The following is a 24,365-nucleotide window of genomic DNA, read 5'->3' on the forward strand; positions in this document are numbered from 1 at the left end:
CTAGAACCAAAAAAAACCCAAACCTGAAAAGAAAAACATACTTACTGGATAAAAACAAAACCTGAAAAGGAAATAATACTTACCTGAAAAAAACGCAAAACATGAAAAAGGAAGAACCTTACCTGAAGGAAACGCTAACCTGAAAAGGAAAAACACTTACCTGAAAAAATCGCAAACCTGAAAAGGAAAAATACTCACCTGAAAAATCGCAAACCTGAAAAGGGAAATACTCACCTGAAAGCCACGCAACCTGTAAAGGAAAAATTACTTACCATAAATAAATGCAACCTGAAAAAGAGAAATACTTACCACATATACCTATAAAAGGAAGAAAAAGAACAGACAGAAAGAAGAAACGGACGCAATAGGACCTGATGAAGACACAATACACAGTCGAAACGTCGTCGACAGGACCGTCCGTGATTAAAACGAAAAACAGAAACAAGCAAGAAGAGCACGAATCAGAGAAAACAGAAGAAAAACACATAGAAGGAACAGGAAAGCCAAGAAAGGCACATATTGAAGAAACAGAAAAAAGCAGAATACACAGACAAAGAGAAACTTAGAAAGAGTACACTATAAAAGACACATAACTTCAAGACAGAGACCAAACAACACCGAAACTGACAGAGGGTATAAAAGGGCCTGTTAAAGACACTGATGATTATTATTAGATAGCCAAGGCGACTGGGGATGGGAGACTTGGTGGCTGACCGACACCATGATGGCCAGTGCCTTCCAGTTCCCCCCTTCGGGGGGAACTGTCATATCTTTGGTTCCCTAACCTGCCCGTGCCTCTGGTCAAGCGGCAGTCACTGGGTCTCCCTATCCTGACCCCAACCCCTGTATCTGACCCTTACCCTAACCTCACCCCCACCCCATGCCTAAACCTAACCCTGAGCCCAAACTAAAAATCTAAAAAGATGTGTAAATAGGGAAAGACAGAAAGAAGGAAAGGAAATAGGGGGTTGCCTAATCTAATTAGAGAAACAAAGAAGAGAAAATTATCTAAATTAAGAAAGACAGAGAGAAGAACAGAACGGGGGGTGCCATATATATAAAGAAACAGACAGAAAATCAGAGAACCCTACCCCACCCGGATTCAAAAGGACAGCGAGAGAGACAGGCCCGCCTCCAGGAGCTGCGGGATACCAGCCCAGGGGACTTAGTAGCGACAGATAGATTGGGCATCCCGCGACCCAGGGAGAGGCAACGCGAGGGACTAAGACCCCACAGAATTCCGCATGAAGCGAGGTACAGATATTGGGCATCCCACGCCCCAAAGGGAGGCAATAAGAGGACTAAGACCCCACAGATTTCCGCATAAAGCGAGGTACGTGTTCCGACAGAGTAAACCCAATGGCTGGGATTCCCGTCGGTGAATGGACGGTTGGGTCTGTCTCTTTGGCGGCTGCGAGTAATCCGACCCTTACCCCATTCCATATCCTGACCCCTATTGACCCCTAGCTAACCCTAATTCCCCATTCCCTACCCTAATCCCACTATCAACCCTACATAGAAACCTAAAATAAGGATAACTAAATGATTAATGTTGGGATTAATTAAATCTAAACTAAGAGATATATAAGGAACAGGAGGATGAGGGATCTTTCAAATTCAAATTGGACACAGAGGGGATAGGATCATCCAAAAAAACAGAAAAGCTCAGAAATAGCAGGAATCAAGAAACAAATTAAAAAATCATTTTATTGGAGGGGTAAAGAAACAGAAAAGCTAAGGAAAGCATATAGAAAAAAACAGAAAAAAACAGAAAAAGGAATAAATACCAAAAAAATACATAAATATACCTACCTAGAACCAAAAAAAAACCCAAACCTGAAAAGAAAACATACTTACCTGGATAAAACACAAACCTGAAAAGGAAATAATACTTACCTGAAAAAAACGCAAACCTGAAAAGGAAGAAATACTTACCTGAAGGAAACGCAAACCTGAAAAGGAAAAACACTTACCTGAAAAAATCGCAAACCTGAAAAGGAAAAATACTCACCTGGAAAAATCGCAAACCTGAAAAGGAAAAATACTCACCTGAAAGCAACGCAAACCTGTAAAGGAAAAATACTTACCATAAATAAATGCAAACCTGAAAAAGAGAAATACTTACCACATATACCTATAAAAGGAAGAAAAAGAACAGACAGAAAGAAGACACGGACGCAATAGGACCTGATGAAGACACAATACACAGTCGAAACGTCGTCGACAGACCGTCCGTGATTAATTACGAAAAACAGAAAAGCCAAGAAGAGCACGAATCAGAGAAACAGAAGAAAAACACATAGAAGGAACAGGAAAGCCAAGAAAGGCACATATTGAAGAAACAGAAAAAAGCAGAATACACAGACAAAGAGAAACTTAGAAAGAGTACACTATAAAAAGACACATAACTCAAGACAGAGACCAAACAACACCGAAACTGACAGAGGGTATAAAAGGGGCCTGTTAAAGACACTGATGATTATTATTAGATAGCCAAGGCGACTGGGGATGGGAGACTTGGTGGCTGACCGACACCATGATGGCCAGTGCCTTCCAGTTCCCCCCTTCGGGGGGAACTGTCATATCTTTGGTTCCCTAACCTGCCCGTGCCTCTGGTCAAGCGGCAGTCACTGGGTCTCCCTATCCTGACCCCACCCCTGTATCTGACCCTTACCCTAACCTCACCCCCACCCCATGCCTAAACCTAACCCTGAGCCCAAACTAAAAATCTAAAAAGATGTGTAAATAGGGAAAGACAGAAAGAAGGAAAGGAAATAGGGGGTGCCTAATCTAATTAGAGAAACAAAGAAGAGAAAATTATCTAAATTAAGAAAGACAGAGAGAAGAACAGAACGGGGGGTGCCATATATATAAAGAAACAGACAGAAAATCAGAGAACCCTACCCCACCCCGGATTCAAAAGACAGCGAGAGAGACAGGCCCGCCTCCAGGAGCTGCGGGATACCAGCCCAGGGGACTTAGTAGCGACAGATAGATTGGGCATCCCGCGACCCAGGGAGAGGCAACGCGAGGACTAAGACCCCACAGAATTCCGCATGAAGCGAGGTACAGATATTGGGCATCCCACGCCCCAAAGGGAGGCAATAAGAGGACTAAGACCCCACAGATTTCCGCATAAAGCGAGGTACGTGTTCCGACAGAGTAAACCCAATGGCTGGGATTCCCGTCGGTGAATGGACGGTTGGGTCTGTCTCTTTGGCGGCTGCGAGTAATCCGACCCTTACCCCATTCCATATCCTGACCCCTATTGACCCCTAGCTAACCCTAATTCCCCATTCCCTACCCTAATCCCACTATCAACCCTACATAGAAACCTAAAATAAGGATAACTAAATGATTAATGTTGGGATTAATTAAATCTAAACTAAGAGATATATAAGGAACAGGAGGATGAGGGATCTTTCAAATTCAAATTGGACACAGAGGGGATAGGATCATCAAAAAAACAGAAAAGCTCAGAAATAGCAGGAATCAAGAAACAAATTAAAAAATCATTTTATTGGAGGGGTAAAGAAACAGAAAAGCTAAGGAAAGCATATAGAAAAAAAACAGAAAAAAACAGAAAAAGGAATAAATACCAAAAAAATACATAAATATACCTACCTAGAACCAAAAAAAACCCAAACCTGAAAAGAAAACATACTTACCTGGATAAAACACAAACCTGAAAAGGAAATAATACTTACCTGAAAAAAAACGCAAACCTGAAAAGGAAGAAATACTTACCTGAAGGAAACGCAAACCTGAAAAGGAAAAACACTTACCTGAAAAAATCGCAAACCTGAAAAGGAAAAATACTCACCTGGAAAAATCGCAAACCTGAAAAGGAAAAATACTCACCTGAAAGCAACGCAAACCTGTAAAGGAAAAATACTTACCATAAATAAATGCAAACCTGAAAAAGAGAAATACTTACCACATATACCTATAAAAGGAAGAAAAAGAACAGACAGAAAGAAGACACGGACGCAATAGGACCTGATGAAGACACAATACACAGTCGAAACGTCGTCGACAGACCGTCCGTGATTAATTACGAAAAACAGAAAAGCCAAGAAGAGCACGAATCAGAGAAACAGAAGAAAAACACATAGAAGGAACAGGAAAGCCAAGAAAGGCACATATTGAAGAAACAGAAAAAAGCAGAATACACAGACAAAGAGAAACTTAGAAAGAGTACACTATAAAAAGACACATAACTCAAGACAGAGACCAAACAACACCGAAACTGACAGAGGGTATAAAAGGGGCCTGTTAAAGACACTGATGATTATTATTAGATAGCCAAGGCGACTGGGGATGGGAGACTTGGTGGCTGACCGACACCATGATGGCCAGTGCCTTCCAGTTCCCCCCTTCGGGGGGAACTTTCATATCTTTGGTTCCCTAACCTGCCCGTGCCTCTGGTCAAGCGGCAGTCACTGGGTCTCCCTATCCTGACCCCACCCCTGTATCTGACCCTTACCCTAACCTCACCCCCACCCCATGCCTAAACCTAACCCTGAGCCCAAACTAAAAATCTAAAAAGATGTGTAAATAGGGAAAGACAGAAAGAAGGAAAGGAAATAGGGGGTGCCTAATCTAATTAGAGAAACAAAGAAGAGAAAATTATCTAAATTAAGAAAGACAGAGAGAAGAACAGAACGGGGGGTGCCATATATATAAAGAAACAGACAGAAAATCAGAGAACCCTACCCCACCCCGGATTCAAAAGACAGCGAGAGAGACAGGCCCGCCTCCAGGAGCTGCGGGATACCAGCCCAGGGGACTTAGTAGCGACAGATAGATTGGGCATCCCGCGACCCAGGGAGAGGCAACGCGAGGACTAAGACCCCACAGAATTCCGCATGAAGCGAGGTACAGATATTGGGCATCCCACGCCCCAAAGGGAGGCAATAAGAGGACTAAGACCCCACAGATTTCCGCATAAAGCGAGGTACGTGTTCCGACAGAGTAAACCCAATGGCTGGGATTCCCGTCGGTGAATGGACGGTTGGGTCTGTCTCTTTGGCGGCTGCGAGTAATCCGACCCTTACCCCATTCCATATCCTGACCCCTATTGACCCCTAGCTAACCCTAATTCCCCATTCCCTACCCTAATCCCACTATCAACCCTACATAGAAACCTAAAATAAGGATAACTAAATGATTAATGTTGGGATTAATTAAATCTAAACTAAGAGATATATAAGGAACAGGAGGATGAGGGATCTTTCAAATTCAAATTGGACACAGAGGGGATAGGATCATCAAAAAAACAGAAAAGCTCAGAAATAGCAGGAATCAAGAAACAAATTAAAAAATCATTTTATTGGAGGGGTAAAGAAACAGAAAAGCTAAGGAAAGCATATAGAAAAAAACAGAAAAAAACAGAAAAAGGAATAAATACCAAAAAATACATAAATATACCTACCTAGAACCAAAAAAAACCCAAACCTGAAAAGAAAACATACTTACCTGGATAAAACACAAACCTGAAAAGGAAATAATACTTACCTGAAAAAAACGCAAACCTGAAAAGGAAGAAATACTTACCTGAAGGAAACGCAAACCTGAAAAGGAAAAACACTTACCTGAAAAAATCGCAAACCTGAAAAGGAAAAATACTCACCTGGAAAAATCGCAAACCTGAAAAGGAAAAATACTCACCTGAAAGCAACGCAAACCTGTAAAGGAAAAATACTTACCATAAATAAATGCAAACCTGAAAAAGAGAAATACTTACCACATATACCTATAAAAGGAAGAAAAAGAACAGACAGAAAGAAGACACGGACGCAATAGGACCTGATGAAGACACAATACACAGTCGAAACGTCGTCGACAGACCGTCCGTGATTAATTACGAAAAACAGAAAAGCCAAGAAGAGCACGAATCAGAGAAACAGAAGAAAAACACATAGAAGGAACAGGAAAGCCAAGAAAGGCACATATTGAAGAAACAGAAAAAAGCAGAATACACAGACAAAGAGAAACTTAGAAAGAGTACACTATAAAAAGACACATAACTCAAGACAGAGACCAAACAACACCGAAACTGACAGAGGGTATAAAAGGGGCCTGTTAAAGACACTGATGATTATTATTAGATAGCCAAGGCGACTGGGGATGGGAGACTTGGTGGCTGACCGACACCATGATGGCCAGTGCCTTCCAGTTCCCCCCTTCGGGGGGAACTGTCATATCTTTGGTTCCCTAACCCTAACCCTACTTAGGGTGAGCACCGTTTTTGTGTACTTTTCGGAGCATTTTTGGGCCTTTTTTGAAAATTCCTGGGGGGCTAACCGAAGGTCACAGGGTCATGGGGCGTGGCTTGAAAAATAGCCCCATCCCTCGTTACCCATATGACCTACCCTAACAATTTTTCACGCCAACCCTTGACCCGGTGCAGCCCCTCAAAGAGGTCAAAGTTCACCGAAAACCAGTTAGTTAGTGAACCTAAATGACAACCCTTGTTGTAATACCGTTAACTGCCACCAGGTGGCGTATCGCCATTATGGATCATTCAATCATCCTAGATGGCATGTGCTGCCATCTGGTGTGATATGTGAATCATCCTAGATGACAAATGCTGTCATCTGGGATGATATGTGAATCATGCTGGATGGCATATGCTGCCATCTGGGTATAATTTGAATGGTGCTAATTGACAACATGCCATTTTACATAAAGGGTAAGTACCTATCATTCCATTTAGGAATATCAATGAACCATCCTAATTGGCAGGTACTTCTGGGGTGAGTGTCTTTAATATAGGACCAAGTGTGCCTGCTCCTCAATGACAGGAAGGTAAGTACCTATCATTGAAGAGCAGGCACATATGGCCCTATACTGAAGGCACTCACCCCTTAAGTACCTGCCATTTAGGATCAGGGGAACCAGGGGACACATGCAGCTTCTCCACCCAAGAACAGAGCTCCCTTTGCCCGCATGGAGGTGGGCTGACATCCCCTTTGGACCTCCAGAGAACCAGGGGCCACCCATGGAGCTTATTTACCCAGGACTGGGGGACCCTAGGCCCACATCAATCTCCATGGAGCAGTCCCTGGTTCTCCAAAACCATCATGGAGCTCCAGAGAACAAGGGGCCACCCATGGAGCTTATTTACCCAGGACTAGGGCATCCTAGGCCTGCATGGAGGATGGCTGAGCACCCCATTGGACATCATCCCTTAAGTTCCTGCCATTTTGGAACATCTATAAATTATCACAAATGGCAGGTACTGGTGACTGGTATGTAAGATCATGTGTGCCTGCTCCTAAATGACAAGAATGTAAGTAAGTATTTGACATGTACTTACTTACATTCTTGTCATTTAGGAGTAGGCATACATGTTCCTACATGAAAGCCACTCAGTCCCTAAGTACCTGCCATTTGTGATGATCTATGAATCTACCCGTCACCTATAGAAACCATGCATGCCACTCCAAGGCAAAAAGTAAGGCTTAAGTAATGAAGCGAGACATTTCTTAAACAATATTTACATTTATTTACAAAAAATATAACACCATTATCAATAATTAAATAACTATATTACAAAGAACAATAAATAAATTTCTTAAACAATATTTACATTTATTTACAAAAAATATAACACCATTATCAAGAATTAAATAACTATATTACAAAGAACAATAAATAAATAATTATTGGAACTTTCTTTGTCTGGCCCTCAGGCGAAACACACGCGGTGTGCTCCGCCGCTGTCGCTCCCGCAACCTGTATAGCATTAAGGGGCTTCTTTTTGGTGTGAATGACAGACTTTGTCGGCCCCTTTTCCTCTGTGTGTCCTGGGACTCGTCCTGGGACTCATCTTGGGACTCTGCCTGGGACTCTGGGGACTCTGCCTGGGCCTCCGTGGACTCTGCCTGGGCCTCCGTGGACTCTGCCTGGGCCTCCGTGGACTCTGCCCTGGCCTCTGGGGACTCCTGGCTTGTGGAACCAACCCTGGGTGCTACTCTCTGAAATATAACAAGGACAAGGACGATTAAATGTCTGCCATTTCAGAACATCTGTGAATGTTCCTAGGTGACAGGTACTTTACATCTGCCATGTAGGATCATGTGTGCCAGCTCCTAAATGACAGGAAGGTAAGTACCTGTCATTTAAGAGGAGGCACACATGATCCTACATGGCAGACGTAAAGTACCTGTCATTTTGGAGCAGGCACATATTGTAAAATGAAAAGACTTACCCTCTTCTTCTTCACAGGACCCTCGCCTTCTCCCTCATCACTGGAAGACTCCAGGATGACAGGCTCCGCCACTTTCCCGGGACCTGAGACTGCCGGGTCCGTAGCCTCCTGGAACCTCTTACGCAGCTCAGACAGCTGTGTAGCTGTCTGGTGCATTGCGTAGAATTTCTCCGCTGTGGCGGTGTCATGGCACATCGTTTTGCTGACCTTTGTCCGGGTTCCCGGGGACAATGCATCTCTAGCCTTTAAAGATAATAGAAAGTGTCACATACTTCACTTTAATTTAAAGTTTTCACATGAAAAAAAACTGGCATGATTACTTACATATGTTGCTATCGAGGTCCTAAAATCTGTAAATGTGGGGGAACCTGAGAACCCCATTTCTGCCCATGCGCTCTGGAGGTGTTGTTGTAGGTTCTTGATCTTCTGGTAGTTCTCGTTGAAAAATACCAGGTCAGTGGATGGCTGAAGGGTTTCCCTTATTTGGAGCCACTGCTCCAGCCATCCAAACTCCTCCACTGTGAGGTACACTTGGGCTGGCCCAAAAGCCCGATTTGTCTTGTGCTCTTTCACCTGTGGTTCCAAAAGAGAGGGTAAGTTGCCTGCCATGCAGGGTCATCTGTGAATTATCATAAATAACAGCTTCATGTCTGCCATTTAAGATTATCTGTAAACGGTCTTAAATGGCAGGCACAACATCATTATGCTTACGTTAATGACAAAGCCCTGGTCTGCGGTCCTGGCGTCAACCCGGGCCTCGTCCACTTCGGCCAGGGTCATATTGGTCAACACGCCGGTTCTATGGCCATATATACTGGCGAGGTATATGCTAAAGTAGCCATAGAACCGGCGTATGTTGAGTGAGCTGGGGTCAGTCTGGATGGTGTCTGCAAAAACATAAATTAAGACTCAGGTAAGTGACTGCCATTTAGGATTATCTGTAAATGATCCTAAAGGATAGAAATGAAGATGTCATTTAAGATCATCTGTGAATGATTCTAAATGACAGGCACTCAGGTAAGTACTTGAACATAGTAGAATTTTAAAAAAGTATTACCGAGCAGTTGGGGGATTTTCCTGCACGCCTGCCTCTGACACCTCCTGAGGTCCTCCTTGGCAATCACCCTTCTGATCTTACGCTTTTTGACCAACATCTGGCGGACGTTGACATCTTTTCTAAGCTGTTTAATATCAGCGGACACTGCTCTTAGGAGGCCAATCACTGCCTTTTTCGGGACACGCGAGGTGCTTGGTGGCGTGTCCCGAAAGTAGCCCGCGAACTCCATCACATTCAGGAGGTAATTCCTAGTGGTGTTTTCTGCCTTCCCCTCTCTGAGGAGCTTCGCCGGCCACCTGCTCAAAAAGAAATGTTCTAACTTCAACATGAACACATGCTGCCATTTAAGATCATATACAAATGACCTTAAATGGTAGAAATGAAGCTGCCATTTAGGATTATTTACAGAGAGATACTTACTGATGAACTCGATCAAGGTCCTGCAGAAAAGTCCAATTGGGGAGTATTGTCCTTCCCTTGTTCACAAATCTAAGGAAGGACATTACCCGTCCCAATTTGGACTTCTGGTTTTCCACGTGTTTTTTGGTCCCGATGGACCCCCTCAAGTGTAACCAGTACTCCTCCATGAACTCCACTGAATAAAAAAAGGTTACAAAAATAACTTGTATAGTTTATAAAATAGAAAAAACTTTAACAAGCAGTGACATTACTTACGGATGGGTTGAGGAAAATCTTTGAATCCCCTCAATGGGAATCGCGATTTTGCAGCCTTCTTTGGCTCCTCAGAGGATGAGTCTTCATCCTCATCTTCTGGGGGGTCCACTTGTTCGGATGACCCCTGGTCTGCCTCGACAGGCCCCCCACCGCTCGTCTTTTGGAGGGCCTGCTATAGGTTAAAGGGTAAGGTTTAGCATTCTGCCATTTAAGGTCATCTGTGAATGACCTTAAATGGTAGAAATGAAGCTGCCATTTAAGAACATATACAAATGACCTTAAATGGTAGAAATGAAGCTGCCATTTAAGAACATATGCAAATGACCTTAAATGGTATAAATGAAGCTGCCATTCAAGAACATCTGTAAATAATCTTAAATGGTAGAATATATTAAATACTTTTACATACCGTTTCAAATGCGTGGAGTTTAGCTTTTGCCTTTTTTAGCCACTTCTCTTTTGTCCGAAGCTGCTTCCAAAGCCTCCTGTTTTCTTCTGCCATTTTAGAGCAGCTGGGGCAGGTTGGAGGATCCGGCTTGGACACCTCAGTTCCTGGCTGATTTTCCTCCTGTCCGAGGTCCAGGCCTGAGACCAGAGGAGGGGTGGGGTCAGTAGCCCTGAGGGCCCTTAAGGCATCCATGGTCACCTGTTTTTTAATTTTTTTAATAATTTTCTGGAGTTCTCCATCGTCCACCTCGGGATGGCCTGTGTCCAGGTGCCTATCTACCCTGCTCTTTGAATAGCCACATGCCACAATGGGACAGGGCAAGTGGCGGAAATTTACCCTCCCTGTCCCATAGTTAATCAAAATTCTTTTTTCTTTTTTATTCACGATGGAGTGCCGGCTCGCCAGATGTTTGCCTAAGTAGTTGTACGGGATTTGGCATATTGGGCAAATTCCCGGGGATTTTGGCGGAGTCATTTTATATTCAAGCTGAAAAGAGAAATGACAGTTTTAAATACTTTGAGTGGACTGCAATGGCAGCCACTAAATGCTATTTAGAATCAGGCAGGCAAAATTGCCCTTAAATGTCTTCACAAATAAACACATTTTAACTCTATTAAGCCATTAAAACACACTCCCTCCCATTTAGAAGCAGAAAACAACTTACCGTGTCTCAGTGCTGAAGACCATGTGCTGAATGCTCCGGTGTTGCGCCACTTAAGCACCCAGGTGCTTAATTGGGGTTTCCCACCCTCAAAAGCATGGGGTGCACGCTACGGGGTTTCCTTCAATCAAAAGCAGGTGCTTAATTGGGGTTTACCACCCTCACAAGCATGGGGTGCATGCTACGGGGTTTCCTTCGATCAAAAGCAGGGGGTTGCCACTTGGGAGTATTTGTCAATGCTCTGAGATGGCAGACTGAGCTACCAGGTTTTTCCAATAGTCCCTGCCACGTGGGACCATCAGTGAATGATGCTAATACGGGGTTACCTTCGATCAAAAGCACGTGCTTAATTGGGGTTTCTCACCCTCACAAGCATGGGGTGCATGCTACGGGGTTTCCTTCGATCAAAAGCAGGGGGTTGCCATCTCAGAGCATTGACAAATGCTCTGAGATGGCAGACTGAGCTAACAGGTTTTTTCCTTTTGAGATAGTCCCTGCCACTTGAGACCATCAGTGAATGATCCTAAATAGCAAATCCTTAACGACCTGTCAATTGAGATCATCTTTGAATCATCCAGAATGGCAGTTACGTAAGCTGCCATCTGGGATCATCCCGGAATTGTCCTAAATGGCAGAGTACTTTGACTTGCCATCCAGGTATCCCTTTGAATAGGATTTGGCCCCAGCATGGGGTGGATAGGGATGTAACAGGGGTAGCCCAGGAAGATACAAGGGTCTGGAGGGATCCTGGGCCTTACACCAAAAAACCCCTTCCGCAGGTTTATAGGAACTGAGTTCTGTGAAGACCATTGCCATCTGGGGTCCATCGGCAAATCTTCCTAAATAGCAAAATGCCATCTTGGAGCTCCAGGCTGGAGGATTGGTAGGCTGAGTACTGGTTGAGATTAGGCCCAGGGACAGAGTCCCTTCCCGGGTGAGAGGGACCGGGAAGGGCCCTGGGTCTGGAGCTCCAGGCTGGGTGTTTGTTAAGTTTAGGCCCAGGGACGGAGACTGTTCCCGGGTGAGAGGGACCGGGGAGGGCCCTGGGTGTTGGTTAAGATTAGGCCCAGGGATGGAGGACCTTCCCGGGTGAGAGGGACCGGGAAGGGCCCTGGGTCTGGGAGCTCCAGGCCGGGTGTTGGTTAAGTTTAGGCCCAGGGATGGAGGCTGTTCCCGGGTGAGAGGGACCGGGAAGGGCCCTGGGTCTGGAGTTCCAGGCCGGGTGTTGGTTAAGTTTAGGCCCAGGGATGGAGGCTGTTCCCGGGTGAGAGGGACCGGGGAGGGCCCTGGGTGTCTGGAGCTCCAGGCTGGGTGTTGGTTAAGATTAGGCCCAGGGATGGAGGACCTTCCCGGGTGAGAGGGACCAGGAAGTGCCCTGGGTCTGGAGCTCCAGGCTGTGAAGACCATTGTCATCTGGGTCATCGGCGAATCCTCCTAAATAGCAAAATGCCATCTGGGGTTCTTGGGGCCTCTGCCTGGGTAAGAGGGACCGGGAAGGGCCCTGGGTGTCTGGAGCTCCAGGCTGGGTGTTGGTTAAGATTAGGCCCAGGGATGGAGGACCTTCCCGGGTGAGAGGGACCAGGAAGTGCCCTGGGTCTGGAGCTCCAGGCTGTGAAGACCATTGTCATCTGGGTTCATCGGCAAATCCTCCTAAATAGCAAAATGCCATCTGGGGTTCTTGGGGCCTCTGCCTGGGTAAGAGGGGACCGGGAAGGGCCCTGGGTGTCTGGAGCTCCAGGCTGGGTGTTGGTGAAGTTTAGGCCCAGGGACGGAGGCCCCTTCCCGGGTGAGAGGGACTGGGAAGGGCCCTGGTCTGGAGCTCCAGGCGGGGTATTGGTTAAGTTTATGTCCAGGGATGGAGGACCTTCCCTGGGTGAGAGGGACCAGGAAGGGCCCTGGGTGTCTGGAGCTCCAGGCTGGGCGTTGGTTAAGTTTAGGCTCAGGGACGGAGGCTGTTCCCGGGGTGAGAGGGACCGGGGAGGGCCCTGGGTGTCTGGAGCTCCAGGCCGGGTGTTGGTTAAGTTTAGGCCCAGGGATGGAGGCTGTTCCCGGGTGAGAGGGACCGGGGAGGGCCCTGGGTCTGGAGCTCCAGGCTGGAGGATATAGTAGGCCAAGTGTTGGTGGTGATTGGGCCGGGGCACGGACACTTAGTCTCCAATAGCAAACCCTTAACTACCTGCCGTTTTGGAGACATACGCAGTGGCGGGGGCACTTGCCATCTGGGTCACATTGTCAATAGCACATGTGCCATTTAGAATACTTTGTAGCTATACCAGGGGCACAGAAGTCTTTCAGCCATACCAGAGGCGGCGAACACTTTGCCGTTTCGGATTATTTGGTTATAACACAGGGGGGGTGCTTAAGAGTGGGTACCCGGTTCGGATGGAGGTTCAGGTTATGGAGGTAGGGGTCCATGGTGGCATGGATGATCCAAGGTGGCATGGCTTTGCCCGGGCCTGGTTGCTGGTGGCTGGGTAGGGATAGAGGTTTAGGTTGTGGAGGCAGGGGTCCATGGTGGCATGGATTATCCAAGGTGGCATGACTTTGCCCGGGCCTGGTTGCTGGTGGCTGGGTAGGGATAGAGGTTCAGGTACGGAGGTAGGGGGTCCATGGTGGCATGGATTATCCAAGGTGGCATGACTTTGCCCGGCCTGGTTGCTGGGTGGCTGGGTAGGGATAGAGGTTCAGGTTATGGAGGTAGGGGTCCATGGTGGCATGGGTGATCCTAGGTGGCATGGTCATCATTGTACTGTATTCAAGACATACTGGACCTCCAGACAACCAGGGGGTCGACATCCACCGTCACTACCCAGGACTGGAGAGCCCTAGGCCCGCATGGAGGTGGACTGACCAGCCCCTTGGACCTCCAGAGAACCGCCCTACTGGTTCTCTGGAGGTCAAGTAGTGGGGCTGCAGTCTGACCTCCAGAGGCCCTTACCCTAACCCCGGTCAACCCCCCATGAACTTCTCCCCAAACTTCAAGGGATGAAACTAAAGGGGTCAGCCTTTTGTAGTCAATCATGTGGTTCCAGTAGACTACTGGTGGGAACAGCAGAAGCTAAAACTGAAGAATATGCCTGTAGCATGTGTACCCAGGGATGGTGCACCCTGGCCCGCATGGATGTGTGCAGACATCCCCCTGGACCTCCGGAGGACAGGGGCCACATGGAGGATCTGTACCAGGGATGGTGCACCCTGGCTGGGCAACGACTTCCATGGATCAGCCCCTGGTTCTCTGGAGGTCCAAGTGCCAGCAGAACCAGGGGCCACATGGAGCAACTGTACCCAGGGATGGTGCACCCTGGCTGGGAGGGGAAATGACTTCCATGGATCCACCCCCTGGTTCCCTGGAGGTCCAAGGGCCAGCAGAACCAGGGGTACCCATGGAAGATCTGTACCCAGGGATGGTGCACCCTGGCTGGGCAACGACTTCCATGGATCAGCCCCTGGTTCTCTGGAGGTCCAAGTGCCAGCAGAACCAGGGGCCACATGGAGGATCTGTACCCAGGGATGGTGCACCCTGGCTGGGAAATGACTTCCATGCATCACCCCCTGGTTCCCTGGAGGTCCAAGGGCCAGCAGAACCAGGGGTACCCATGGAAGATCTGTACCCAGGGATGGTGCACCCTGGCTGGGCAACGACTTCCATGGATCACCCCCCTGGTTCCCTGGAGGTCCAAGGGCCAGCAGAACCAGGGGTACCCATGGAAGATCTGTACCCAGGGATGGTGCACCCTGGCTGGGCAACGACTTCCATGCATCAGCCCCTGGTTCCCTGGAGGTCCAAGTGCCCGCAGAACCAGGGGCCACATGGAGGATCTGTACCCAGGGATGGTGCACCCTGGCTGGGAAATGACTTACATGGATCAGCCCCTGGTTCCCTGGAGGTCCAAGGGCCAGCAGAACCAGGGGCCACATGGAGGATCTGTACCCAGGGATGGTGCACCCTGGCTGGGAAATGACTTACATGGATCAGCCCCTGGTTCCCTGGAGGTCCAAAGGGCCAGCAGAACCAGGGGCCACATGGAGGATCTGTACCCAGGGATGTGCACCCTGGCTGGGAATGACTTACATGGATCACCCCCTGGTTCCCTGGAGGTCCAAGTGCCAGCAGAACCAGGGGCCACATGGAGCATCTGTACCCAGGGATGGTGCACCCTGGCTGGGCAACGACTTCCATGGATCACCCCTGGTTCCCTGGAGGGTCCAAGGGCCAGTAGAACCAGGGGCCACATGGAGCACCTGTACCCAGGGATGGTGAACCCTGGCCCGCATGGAGGTGGGTGAGCACCCCCTTGGACCTCCTGGGAACCACATGGAGCATACACCCAAGTCATAGACTTAGAAAATAGCATGAAGACCCATTGCCATTTAGGATCACCTTACAATGACTCCTAGTGACAGGCTGGACAAAGATTGGCACATGTGCATATAATTGTTCTGGTCTCAACTTAAACACTTAGAAAAATTAAGGCCATTGCCAATAGGATCATCTAACCAACCATCCCTCGTGGCAGGCCGCCCCTCCCCCACACACTCCCAATGGACCAGCAGCACTTAGACTTAGAAAATATCATGAAGACCCATTGCCATTTAGGATCACCAGCCAACGACCCCCTAGTGACAAGCCACCCCCCCCACACACACTCTCCCAATGGACCAGCAGCAGTCATAGACTTAGAAAATAGCATGAAGACCCATTGCCATTTAGGAACACCAAACCAATGACCCCTAGTGACATGCTATTAGTCTAGTGCTCCTTATATGTATGGATGCGAGAAGAACCAAGGGCACCCATGGAGGATCTGTACCCAGGATGGAGCACCCTGGCCCGCATTGAGGTGGGCTGAGCACCCCTTGGACCTCCAGAGAACAGGGGCCACATGGAGCACCTGTACCCGGGGATGGTGCCCCTTGCCCGCATGGAGGTGGGCTGAGCACCCCCTTGGACCTCCAGAGGACCAGGACATTGATAATTGTTGTGTAAATAGGGAAAGACAGAAGAAGGAAAGGAAATAGGGGGTGCCTAATCTAATTAGAGAAACAAAGAAGAGAAAATTATCTAAATTAAGAAAGACAGAGAGAAGAACAGAACGGGGGGGTGCCATATATATAAAGAAACAGACAGAAAATCAGAGAACCCTACCCCACCCCGGATTCAAAAGACAGCGAGAGAGACAGGCCCGCCTCCAGGAGCTGCGGGATACCAGCCCAGGGGACCTAGTAGCGACAGATAGATTGGGCATCCCGCGACCCAGGGAGAGGCAACGCGAGGACTAAGACCCCACAGAATTCCGCATGAAGCGAGGTACAGATATTGGGCATCCCACGCCCCAAAGGGAGGCAATAAGAGGACTAAGACCCCACAGATTTCCGCATAAAGCGAGGTACGTGTTCCGACAGAGTAAACCCAATGGCTGGGATTCCCGTCGGTGAATGGACGGTTGGGTCTGTCTCTTTGGCGGCTGCGAGTAATCCGACCCTTACCCCATTCCATATCCTGACCCCTATTGACCCCTAGCTAACCCTAATTCCCCATTCCCTACCCTAATCCCACTATCAACCCTACATAGAAACCTAAAATAAGGATAACTAAATGATTAATGTTGGGATTAATTGAATCTAAACTAAGAGATATATAAGGAACAGGAGGATGAGGGATCTTTCAAATTCAAATTGGACACAGAGGGGATAGGATCATCAAAAAAACAGAAAAGCTCAGAAATAGCAGGAATCAAGAAACAAATTAAAAAATCATTTTATTGGAGGGGTAAAGAAACAGAAAAGCTAAGGAAAGCATATAGAAAAAAACAGAAAAAAACAGAAAAAGGAATAAATACCAAAAAAATACATAAATATACCTACCTAGAACCAAAAAAACCCAAACCTGAAAAGAAAACATACTTACCTGGATAAAACACAAACCTGAAAAGGAAATAATACTTACCTGAAAAAAACGCAAACCTGAAAAGGAAGAAATACTTACCTGAAGGAAACGCTAACCTGAAAAGGAAAAACACTTACCTGAAAAAATCGCAAACCTGAAAAGGAAAAATACTCACCTGGAAAAATCGCAAACCTGAAAAGGAAAAATACTCACCTGAAAGCAACGCAAACCTGTAAAGGAAAAATACTTACCATAAATAAATGCAAACCTGAAAAAGAGAAATACTTACCACATATACCTATAAAAGGAAGAAAAAGAACAGACAGAAAGAAGACACGGACGCAATAGGACCTGATGAAGACACAATACACAGTCGAAACGTCGTCGACAGACCGTCCGTGATTAATTACGAAAAACAGAAAAGCCAAGAAGAGCACGAATCAGAGAAACAGAAGAAAAACACATAGAAGGAACAGGAAAGCCAAGAAAGGCACATATTGAAGAAACAGAAAAAAGCAGAATACACAGACAAAGAGAAACTTAGAAAAAGTACACTATAAAAAGACACATAACTCAAGACAGAGACCAAACAACACCGAAACTGACAGAGGGTATAAAAGGGGCCTGTTAAAGACACTGATGATTATTATTAGATAGCCAAGGCGACTGGGGATGGGAGACTTGGTGGCTGACCGACACCATGATGGCCAGTGCCTTCCAGTTCCCCCCTTCGGGGGGAACTGTCATATCTTTGGTTCCCTAACCTGCCCGTGCCTCTGGTCAAGCGGCAGTCACTGGGTCTCCCTATCCTAACCCCACCCCTGTATCTGACCCTTACCCTAACCTCACCCCCACCCCATGCCTAAACCTAACCCTGAGCCCAAACTAAAAATCTAAAAAGATGTGTAAATAGGGAAAGACAGAAAGAAGGAAAGGAAATAGGGGGTGCCTAATCTAATTAGAGAAACAAAGAAGAGAAAATTATCTAAATTAAGAAAGACAGAGAGAAGAACAGAACGGGGGGTGCCATATATATAAAGAAACAGACAGAAAATCAGAGAACCCTACCCCACCCCGGATTCAAAAGACAGCGAGAGAGACAGGCCCGCCTCCAGGAGCTGCGGGATACCAGCCCAGGGGACCTAGTAGCGACAGATAGATTGGGCATCCCGCGACCCAGGGAGAGGCAACGCGAGGACTAAGACCCCACAGAATTCCGCATGAAGCGAGGTACAGATATTGGGCATCCCACGCCCCAAAGGGAGGCAATAAGAGGACTAAGACCCCACAGATTTCCGCATAAAGCGAGGTACGTGTTCCGACAGAGTAAACCCAATGGCTGGGATTCCCGTCGGTGAATGGACGGTTGGGTCTGTCTCTTTGGCGGCTGCGAGTAATCCGACCCTTACCCCATTCCATATCCTGACCCCTATTGACCCCTAGCTAACCCTAATTCCCCATTCCCTACCCTAATCCCACTATCAACCCTACATAGAAACCTAAAATAAGGATAACTAAATGATTAATGTTGGGATTAATTGAATCTAAACTAAGAGATATATAAGGAACAGGAGGATGAGGGATCTTTCAAATTCAAATTGGACACAGAGGGGATAGGATCATCAAAAAAACAGAAAAGCTCAGAAATAGCAGGAATCAAGAAACAAATTAAAAAATCATTTTATTGGAGGGGTAAAGAAACAGAAAAGCTAAGGAAAGCATATAGAAAAAAACAGAAAAAAACAGAAAAAGGAATAAATACCAAAAAAATACATAAATATACCTACCTAGAACCAAAAAAAACCCAAACCTGAAAAGAAAACATACTTACCTGGATAAAACACAAACCTGAAAAGGAAATAATACTTACCTGAAAAAAACGCAAACCTGAAAAGGAAGAAATACTTACCTGAAGGAAACGCTAACCTGAAAAGGAAAAACACTTACCTGAAAAAATCGCAAACCTGAAAAGGAAAAATACTCACCTGGAAAAATCGCAAACCTGAAAAGGAAAAATACTCACCTGAAAGCAACGCAAACCTGTAAAGGAAAAATACTTACCATAAATAAATGCAAACCTGAAAAAGAGAAATACTTACCACATATACCTATAAAAGGAAGAAAAAGAACAGACAGAAAGAAGACACGGACGCAATAGGACCTGATGAAGACACAATACACAGTCGAAACGTCGTCGACAGACCGTCCGTGATTAATTACGAAAAACAGAAAAGCCAAGAAGAGCACGAATCAGAGAAACAGAAGAAAAACACATAGAAGGAACAGGAAAGCCAAGAAAGGCACATATTGAAGAAACAGAAAAAAGCAGAATACACAGACAAAGAGAAACTTAGAAAAAGTACACTATAAAAAGACACATAACTCAAGACAGAGACCAAACAACACCGAAACTGACAGAGGGTATAAAAGGGGCCTGTTAAAGACACTGATGATTATTATTAGATAGCCAAGGCGACTGGGGATGGGAGACTTGGTGGCTGACCGACACCATGATGGCCAGTGCCTTCCAGTTCCCCCCTTCGGGGGGAACTGTCATATCTTTGGTTCCCTAACCTGCCCGTGCCTCTGGTCAAGCGGCAGTCACTGGGTCTCCCTATCCTAACCCCACCCCTGTATCTGACCCTTACCCTAACCTCACCCCCACCCCATGCCTAAACCTAACCCTGAGCCCAAACTAAAAATCTAAAAAGATGTGTAAATAGGGAAAGACAGAAAGAAGGAAAGGAAATAGGGGGTGCCTAATCTAATTAGAGAAACAAAGAAGAGAAAATTATCTAAATTAAGAAAGACAGAGAGAAGAACAGAACGGGGGGTGCCATATATATAAAGAAACAGACAGAAAATCAGAGAACCCTACCCCACCCCGGATTCAAAAGACAGCGAGAGAGACAGGCCCGCCTCCAGGAGCTGCGGGATACCAGCCCAGGGGACCTAGTAGCGACAGATAGATTGGGCATCCCGCGACCCAGGGAGAGGCAACGCGAGGACTAAGACCCCACAGAATTCCGCATGAAGCGAGGTACAGATATTGGGCATCCCACGCCCCAAAGGGAGGCAATAAGAGGACTAAGACCCCACAGATTTCCGCATAAAGCGAGGTACGTGTTCCGACAGAGTAAACCCAATGGCTGGGATTCCCGTCGGTGAATGGACGGTTGGGTCTGTCTCTTTGGCGGCTGCGAGTAATCCGACCCTTACCCCATTCCATATCCTGACCCCTATTGACCCCTAGCTAACCCTAATTCCCCATTCCCTACCCTAATCCCACTATCAACCCTACATAGAAACCTAAAATAAGGATAACTAAATGATTAATGTTGGGATTAATTGAATCTAAACTAAGAGATATATAAGGAACAGGAGGATGAGGGATCTTTCAAATTCAAATTGGACACAGAGGGGATAGGATCATCAAAAAAACAGAAAAGCTCAGAAATAGCAGGAATCAAGAAACAAATTAAAAAATCATTTTATTGGAGGGGTAAAGAAACAGAAAAGCTAAGGAAAGCATATAGAAAAAAACAGAAAAAAACAGAAAAAGGAATAAATACCAAAAAAATACATAAATATACCTACCTAGAACCAAAAAAAACCCAAACCTGAAAAGAAAACATACTTACCTGGATAAAACACAAACCTGAAAAGGAAATAATACTTACCTGAAAAAAACGCAAACCTGAAAAGGAAGAAATACTTACCTGAAGGAAACGCTAACCTGAAAAGGAAAAACACTTACCTGAAAAAATCGCAAACCTGAAAAGGAAAAATACTCACCTGGAAAAATCGCAAACCTGAAAAGGAAAAATACTCACCTGAAAGCAACGCAAACCTGTAAAGGAAAAATACTTACCATAAATAAATGCAAACCTGAAAAAGAGAAATACTTACCACATATACCTATAAAAGGAAGAAAAAGAACAGACAGAAAGAAGACACGGACGCAATAGGACCTGATGAAGACACAATACACAGTCGAAACGTCGTCGACAGACCGTCCGTGATTAATTACGAAAAACAGAAAAGCCAAGAAGAGCACGAATCAGAGAAACAGAAGAAAAACACATAGAAGGAACAGGAAAGCCAAGAAAGGCACATATTGAAGAAACAGAAAAAAGCAGAATACACAGACAAAGAGAAACTTAGAAAAAGTACACTATAAAAAGACACATAACTCAAGACAGAGACCAAACAACACCGAAACTGACAGAGGGTATAAAAGGGGCCTGTTAAAGACACTGATGATTATTATTAGATAGCCAAGGCGACTGGGGATGGGAGACTTGGTGGCTGACCGACACCATGATGGCCAGTGCCTTCCAGTTCCCCCCTTCGGGGGGAACTGTCATATCTTTGGTTCCCTAACCTGCCCGTGCCTCTGGTCAAGCGGCAGTCACTGGGTCTCCCTATCCTAACCCCACCCCTGTATCTGACCCTTACCCTAACCTCACCCCCACCCCATGCCTAAACCTAACCCTGAGCCCAAACTAAAAATCTAAAAAGATGTGTAAATAGGGAAAGACAGAAAGAAGGAAAGGAAATAGGGGGTGCCTAATCTAATTAGAGAAACAAAGAAGAGAAAATTATCTAAATTAAGAAAGACAGAGAGAAGAACAGAACGGGGGGTGCCATATATATAAAGAAACAGACAGAAAATCAGAGAACCCTACCCCACCCCGGATTCAAAAGACAGCGAGAGAGACAGGCCCGCCTCCAGGAGCTGCGGGATACCAGCCCAGGGGACCTAGTAGCGACAGATAGATTGGGCATCCCGCGACCCAGGGAGAGGCAACGCGAGGACTAAGACCCCACAGAATTCCGCATGAAGCGAGGTACAGATATTGGGCATCCCACGCCCCAAAGGGAGGCAATAAGAGGACTAAGACCCCACAGATTTCCGCATAAAGCGAGGTACGTGTTCCGACAGAGTAAACCCAATGGCTGGGATTCCCGTCGGTGAATGGACGGTTGGGTCTGTCTCTTTGGCGGCTGCGAGTAATCCGACCCTTACCCCATTCCATATCCTGACCCCTATTGACCCCTAGCTAACCCTAATTCCCCATTCCCTACCCTAATCCCACTATCAACCCTACATAGAAACCTAAAATAAGGATAACTAAATGATTAATGTTGGGATTAATTGAATCTAAACTAAGAGATATATAAGGAACAGGAGGATGAGGGATCTTTCAAATTCAAATTGGACACAGAGGGGATAGGATCATCAAAAAAACAGAAAAGCTCAGAAATAGCAGGAATCAAGAAACAAATTAAAAAATCATTTTATTGGAGGGGTAAAGAAACAGAAAAGCTAAGGAAAGCATATAGAAAAAAACAGAAAAAAACAGAAAAAGGAATAAATACCAAAAAAATACATAAATATACCTACCTAGAACCAAAAAAAACCCAAACCTGAAAAGAAAACATACTTACCTGGATAAAACACAAACCTGAAAAGGAAATAATACTTACCTGAAAAAAACGCAAACCTGAAAAGGAAGAAATACTTACCTGAAGGAAACGCTAACCTGAAAAGGAAAAACACTTACCTGAAAAAATCGCAAACCTGAAAAGGAAAAATACTCACCTGGAAAAATCGCAAACCTGAAAAGGAAAAATACTCACCTGAAAGCAACGCAAACCTGTAAAGGAAAAATACTTACCATAAATAAATGCAAACCTGAAAAAGAGAAATACTTACCACATATACCTATAAAAGGAAGAAAAAGAACAGACAGAAAGAAGACACGGACGCAATAGGACCTGATGAAGACACAATACACAGTCGAAACGTCGTCGACAGACCGTCCGTGATTAATTACGAAAAACAGAAAAGCCAAGAAGAGCACGAATCAGAGAAACAGAAGAAAAACACATAGAAGGAACAGGAAAGCCAAGAAAGGCACATATTGAAGAAACAGAAAAAAGCAGAATACACAGACAAAGAGAAACTTAGAAAAAGTACACTATAAAAAGACACATAACTCAAGACAGAGACCAAACAACACCGAAACTGACAGAGGGTATAAAAGGGGCCTGTTAAAGACACTGATGATTATTATTAGATAGCCAAGGCGACTGGGGATGGGAGACTTGGTGGCTGACCGACACCATGATGGCCAGTGCCTTCCAGTTCCCCCCTTCGGGGGGAACTGTCATATCTTTGGTTCCCTAACCTGCCCGTGCCTCTGGTCAAGCGGCAGTCACTGGGTCTCCCTATCCTAACCCCACCCCTGTATCTGACCCTTACCCTAACCTCACCCCCACCCCATGCCTAAACCTAACCCTGAGCCCAAACTAAAAATCTAAAAAGATGTGTAAATAGGGAAAGACAGAAAGAAGGAAAGGAAATAGGGGGTGCCTAATCTAATTAGAGAAACAAAGAAGAGAAAATTATCTAAATTAAGAAAGACAGAGAGAAGAACAGAACGGGGGGTGCCATATATATAAAGAAACAGACAGAAAATCAGAGAACCCTACCCCACCCCGGATTCAAAAGACAGCGAGAGAGACAGGCCCGCCTCCAGGAGCTGCGGGATACCAGCCCAGGGGACCTAGTAGCGACAGATAGATTGGGCATCCCGCGACCCAGGGAGAGGCAACGCGAGGACTAAGACCCCACAGAATTCCGCATGAAGCGAGGTACAGATATTGGGCATCCCACGCCCCAAAGGGAGGCAATAAGAGGACTAAGACCCCACAGATTTCCGCATAAAGCGAGGTACGTGTTCCGACAGAGTAAACCCAATGGCTGGGATTCCCGTCGGTGAATGGACGGTTGGGTCTGTCTCTTTGGCGGCTGCGAGTAATCCGACCCTTACCCCATTCCATATCCTGACCCCTATTGACCCCTAGCTAACCCTAATTCCCCATTCCCTACCCTAATCCCACTATCAACCCTACATAGAAACCTAAAATAAGGATAACTAAATGATTAATGTTGGGATTAATTGAATCTAAACTAAGAGATATATAAGGAACAGGAGGATGAGGGATCTTTCAAATTCAAATTGGACACAGAGGGGATAGGATCATCAAAAAAAACAGAAAAGCTCAGAAATAGCAGGAATCAAGAAACAAATTAAAAAATCATTTTATTGGAGGGGTAAAGAAACAGAAAAGCTAAGGAAAGCATATAGAAAAAAACAGAAAAAAACAGAAAAAGGAATAAATACCAAAAAAATACATAAATATACCTACCTAGAACCAAAAAAAACCCAAACCTGAAAAGAAAACATACTTACCTGGATAAAACACAAACCTGAAAAGGAAATAATACTTACCTGAAAAAAACGCAAACCTGAAAAGGAAGAAATACTTACCTGAAGGAAACGCTAACCTGAAAAGGAAAAACACTTACCTGAAAAAATCGCAAACCTGAAAAGGAAAAATACTCACCTGGAA

The 24,365-nt window shown here is 45.7% G+C and overlaps 1 protein-coding gene across 2 annotated transcripts; it reads right to left on the reverse strand.

Moving 5' to 3' along the window:
- Positions 1 to 7,579: 7,579 nt before the first annotated feature.
- Positions 7,580 to 11,065, reverse strand: LOC110368401. Of its 2 annotated transcripts, none has more exons than XM_036132809.1 (8): positions 10,357 to 11,065; positions 9,948 to 10,116; positions 9,693 to 9,867; positions 9,273 to 9,568; positions 8,927 to 9,102; positions 8,540 to 8,788; positions 8,216 to 8,458; positions 7,580 to 7,982 (listed from the first exon to the last, which is right to left on the reverse strand). In XM_036132809.1, the coding sequence occupies exons 1-8, from the start codon at positions 10,867 to 10,869 to the stop codon at positions 7,668 to 7,670; spliced, it is 2,136 nt and encodes a 711-aa protein (XP_035988702.1). In that variant the 5' UTR covers positions 10,870 to 11,065; the 3' UTR covers positions 7,580 to 7,667. The 2 variants fall into 2 exon arrangements, with proteins under 2 accessions (XP_035988702.1, XP_035988701.1); XM_036132808.1 differs by having other exon boundaries at positions 9,948 to 10,119.
- Positions 11,066 to 24,365: the final 13,300 nt, after the last annotated feature.

The sequence above is a fragment of the Fundulus heteroclitus genome, unplaced genomic scaffold, assembly GCF_011125445.2.
Source record: "Fundulus heteroclitus isolate FHET01 unplaced genomic scaffold, MU-UCD_Fhet_4.1 scaffold_544, whole genome shotgun sequence".
Taxonomy (NCBI): Eukaryota; Metazoa; Chordata; class Actinopteri; order Cyprinodontiformes; family Fundulidae; genus Fundulus; species Fundulus heteroclitus.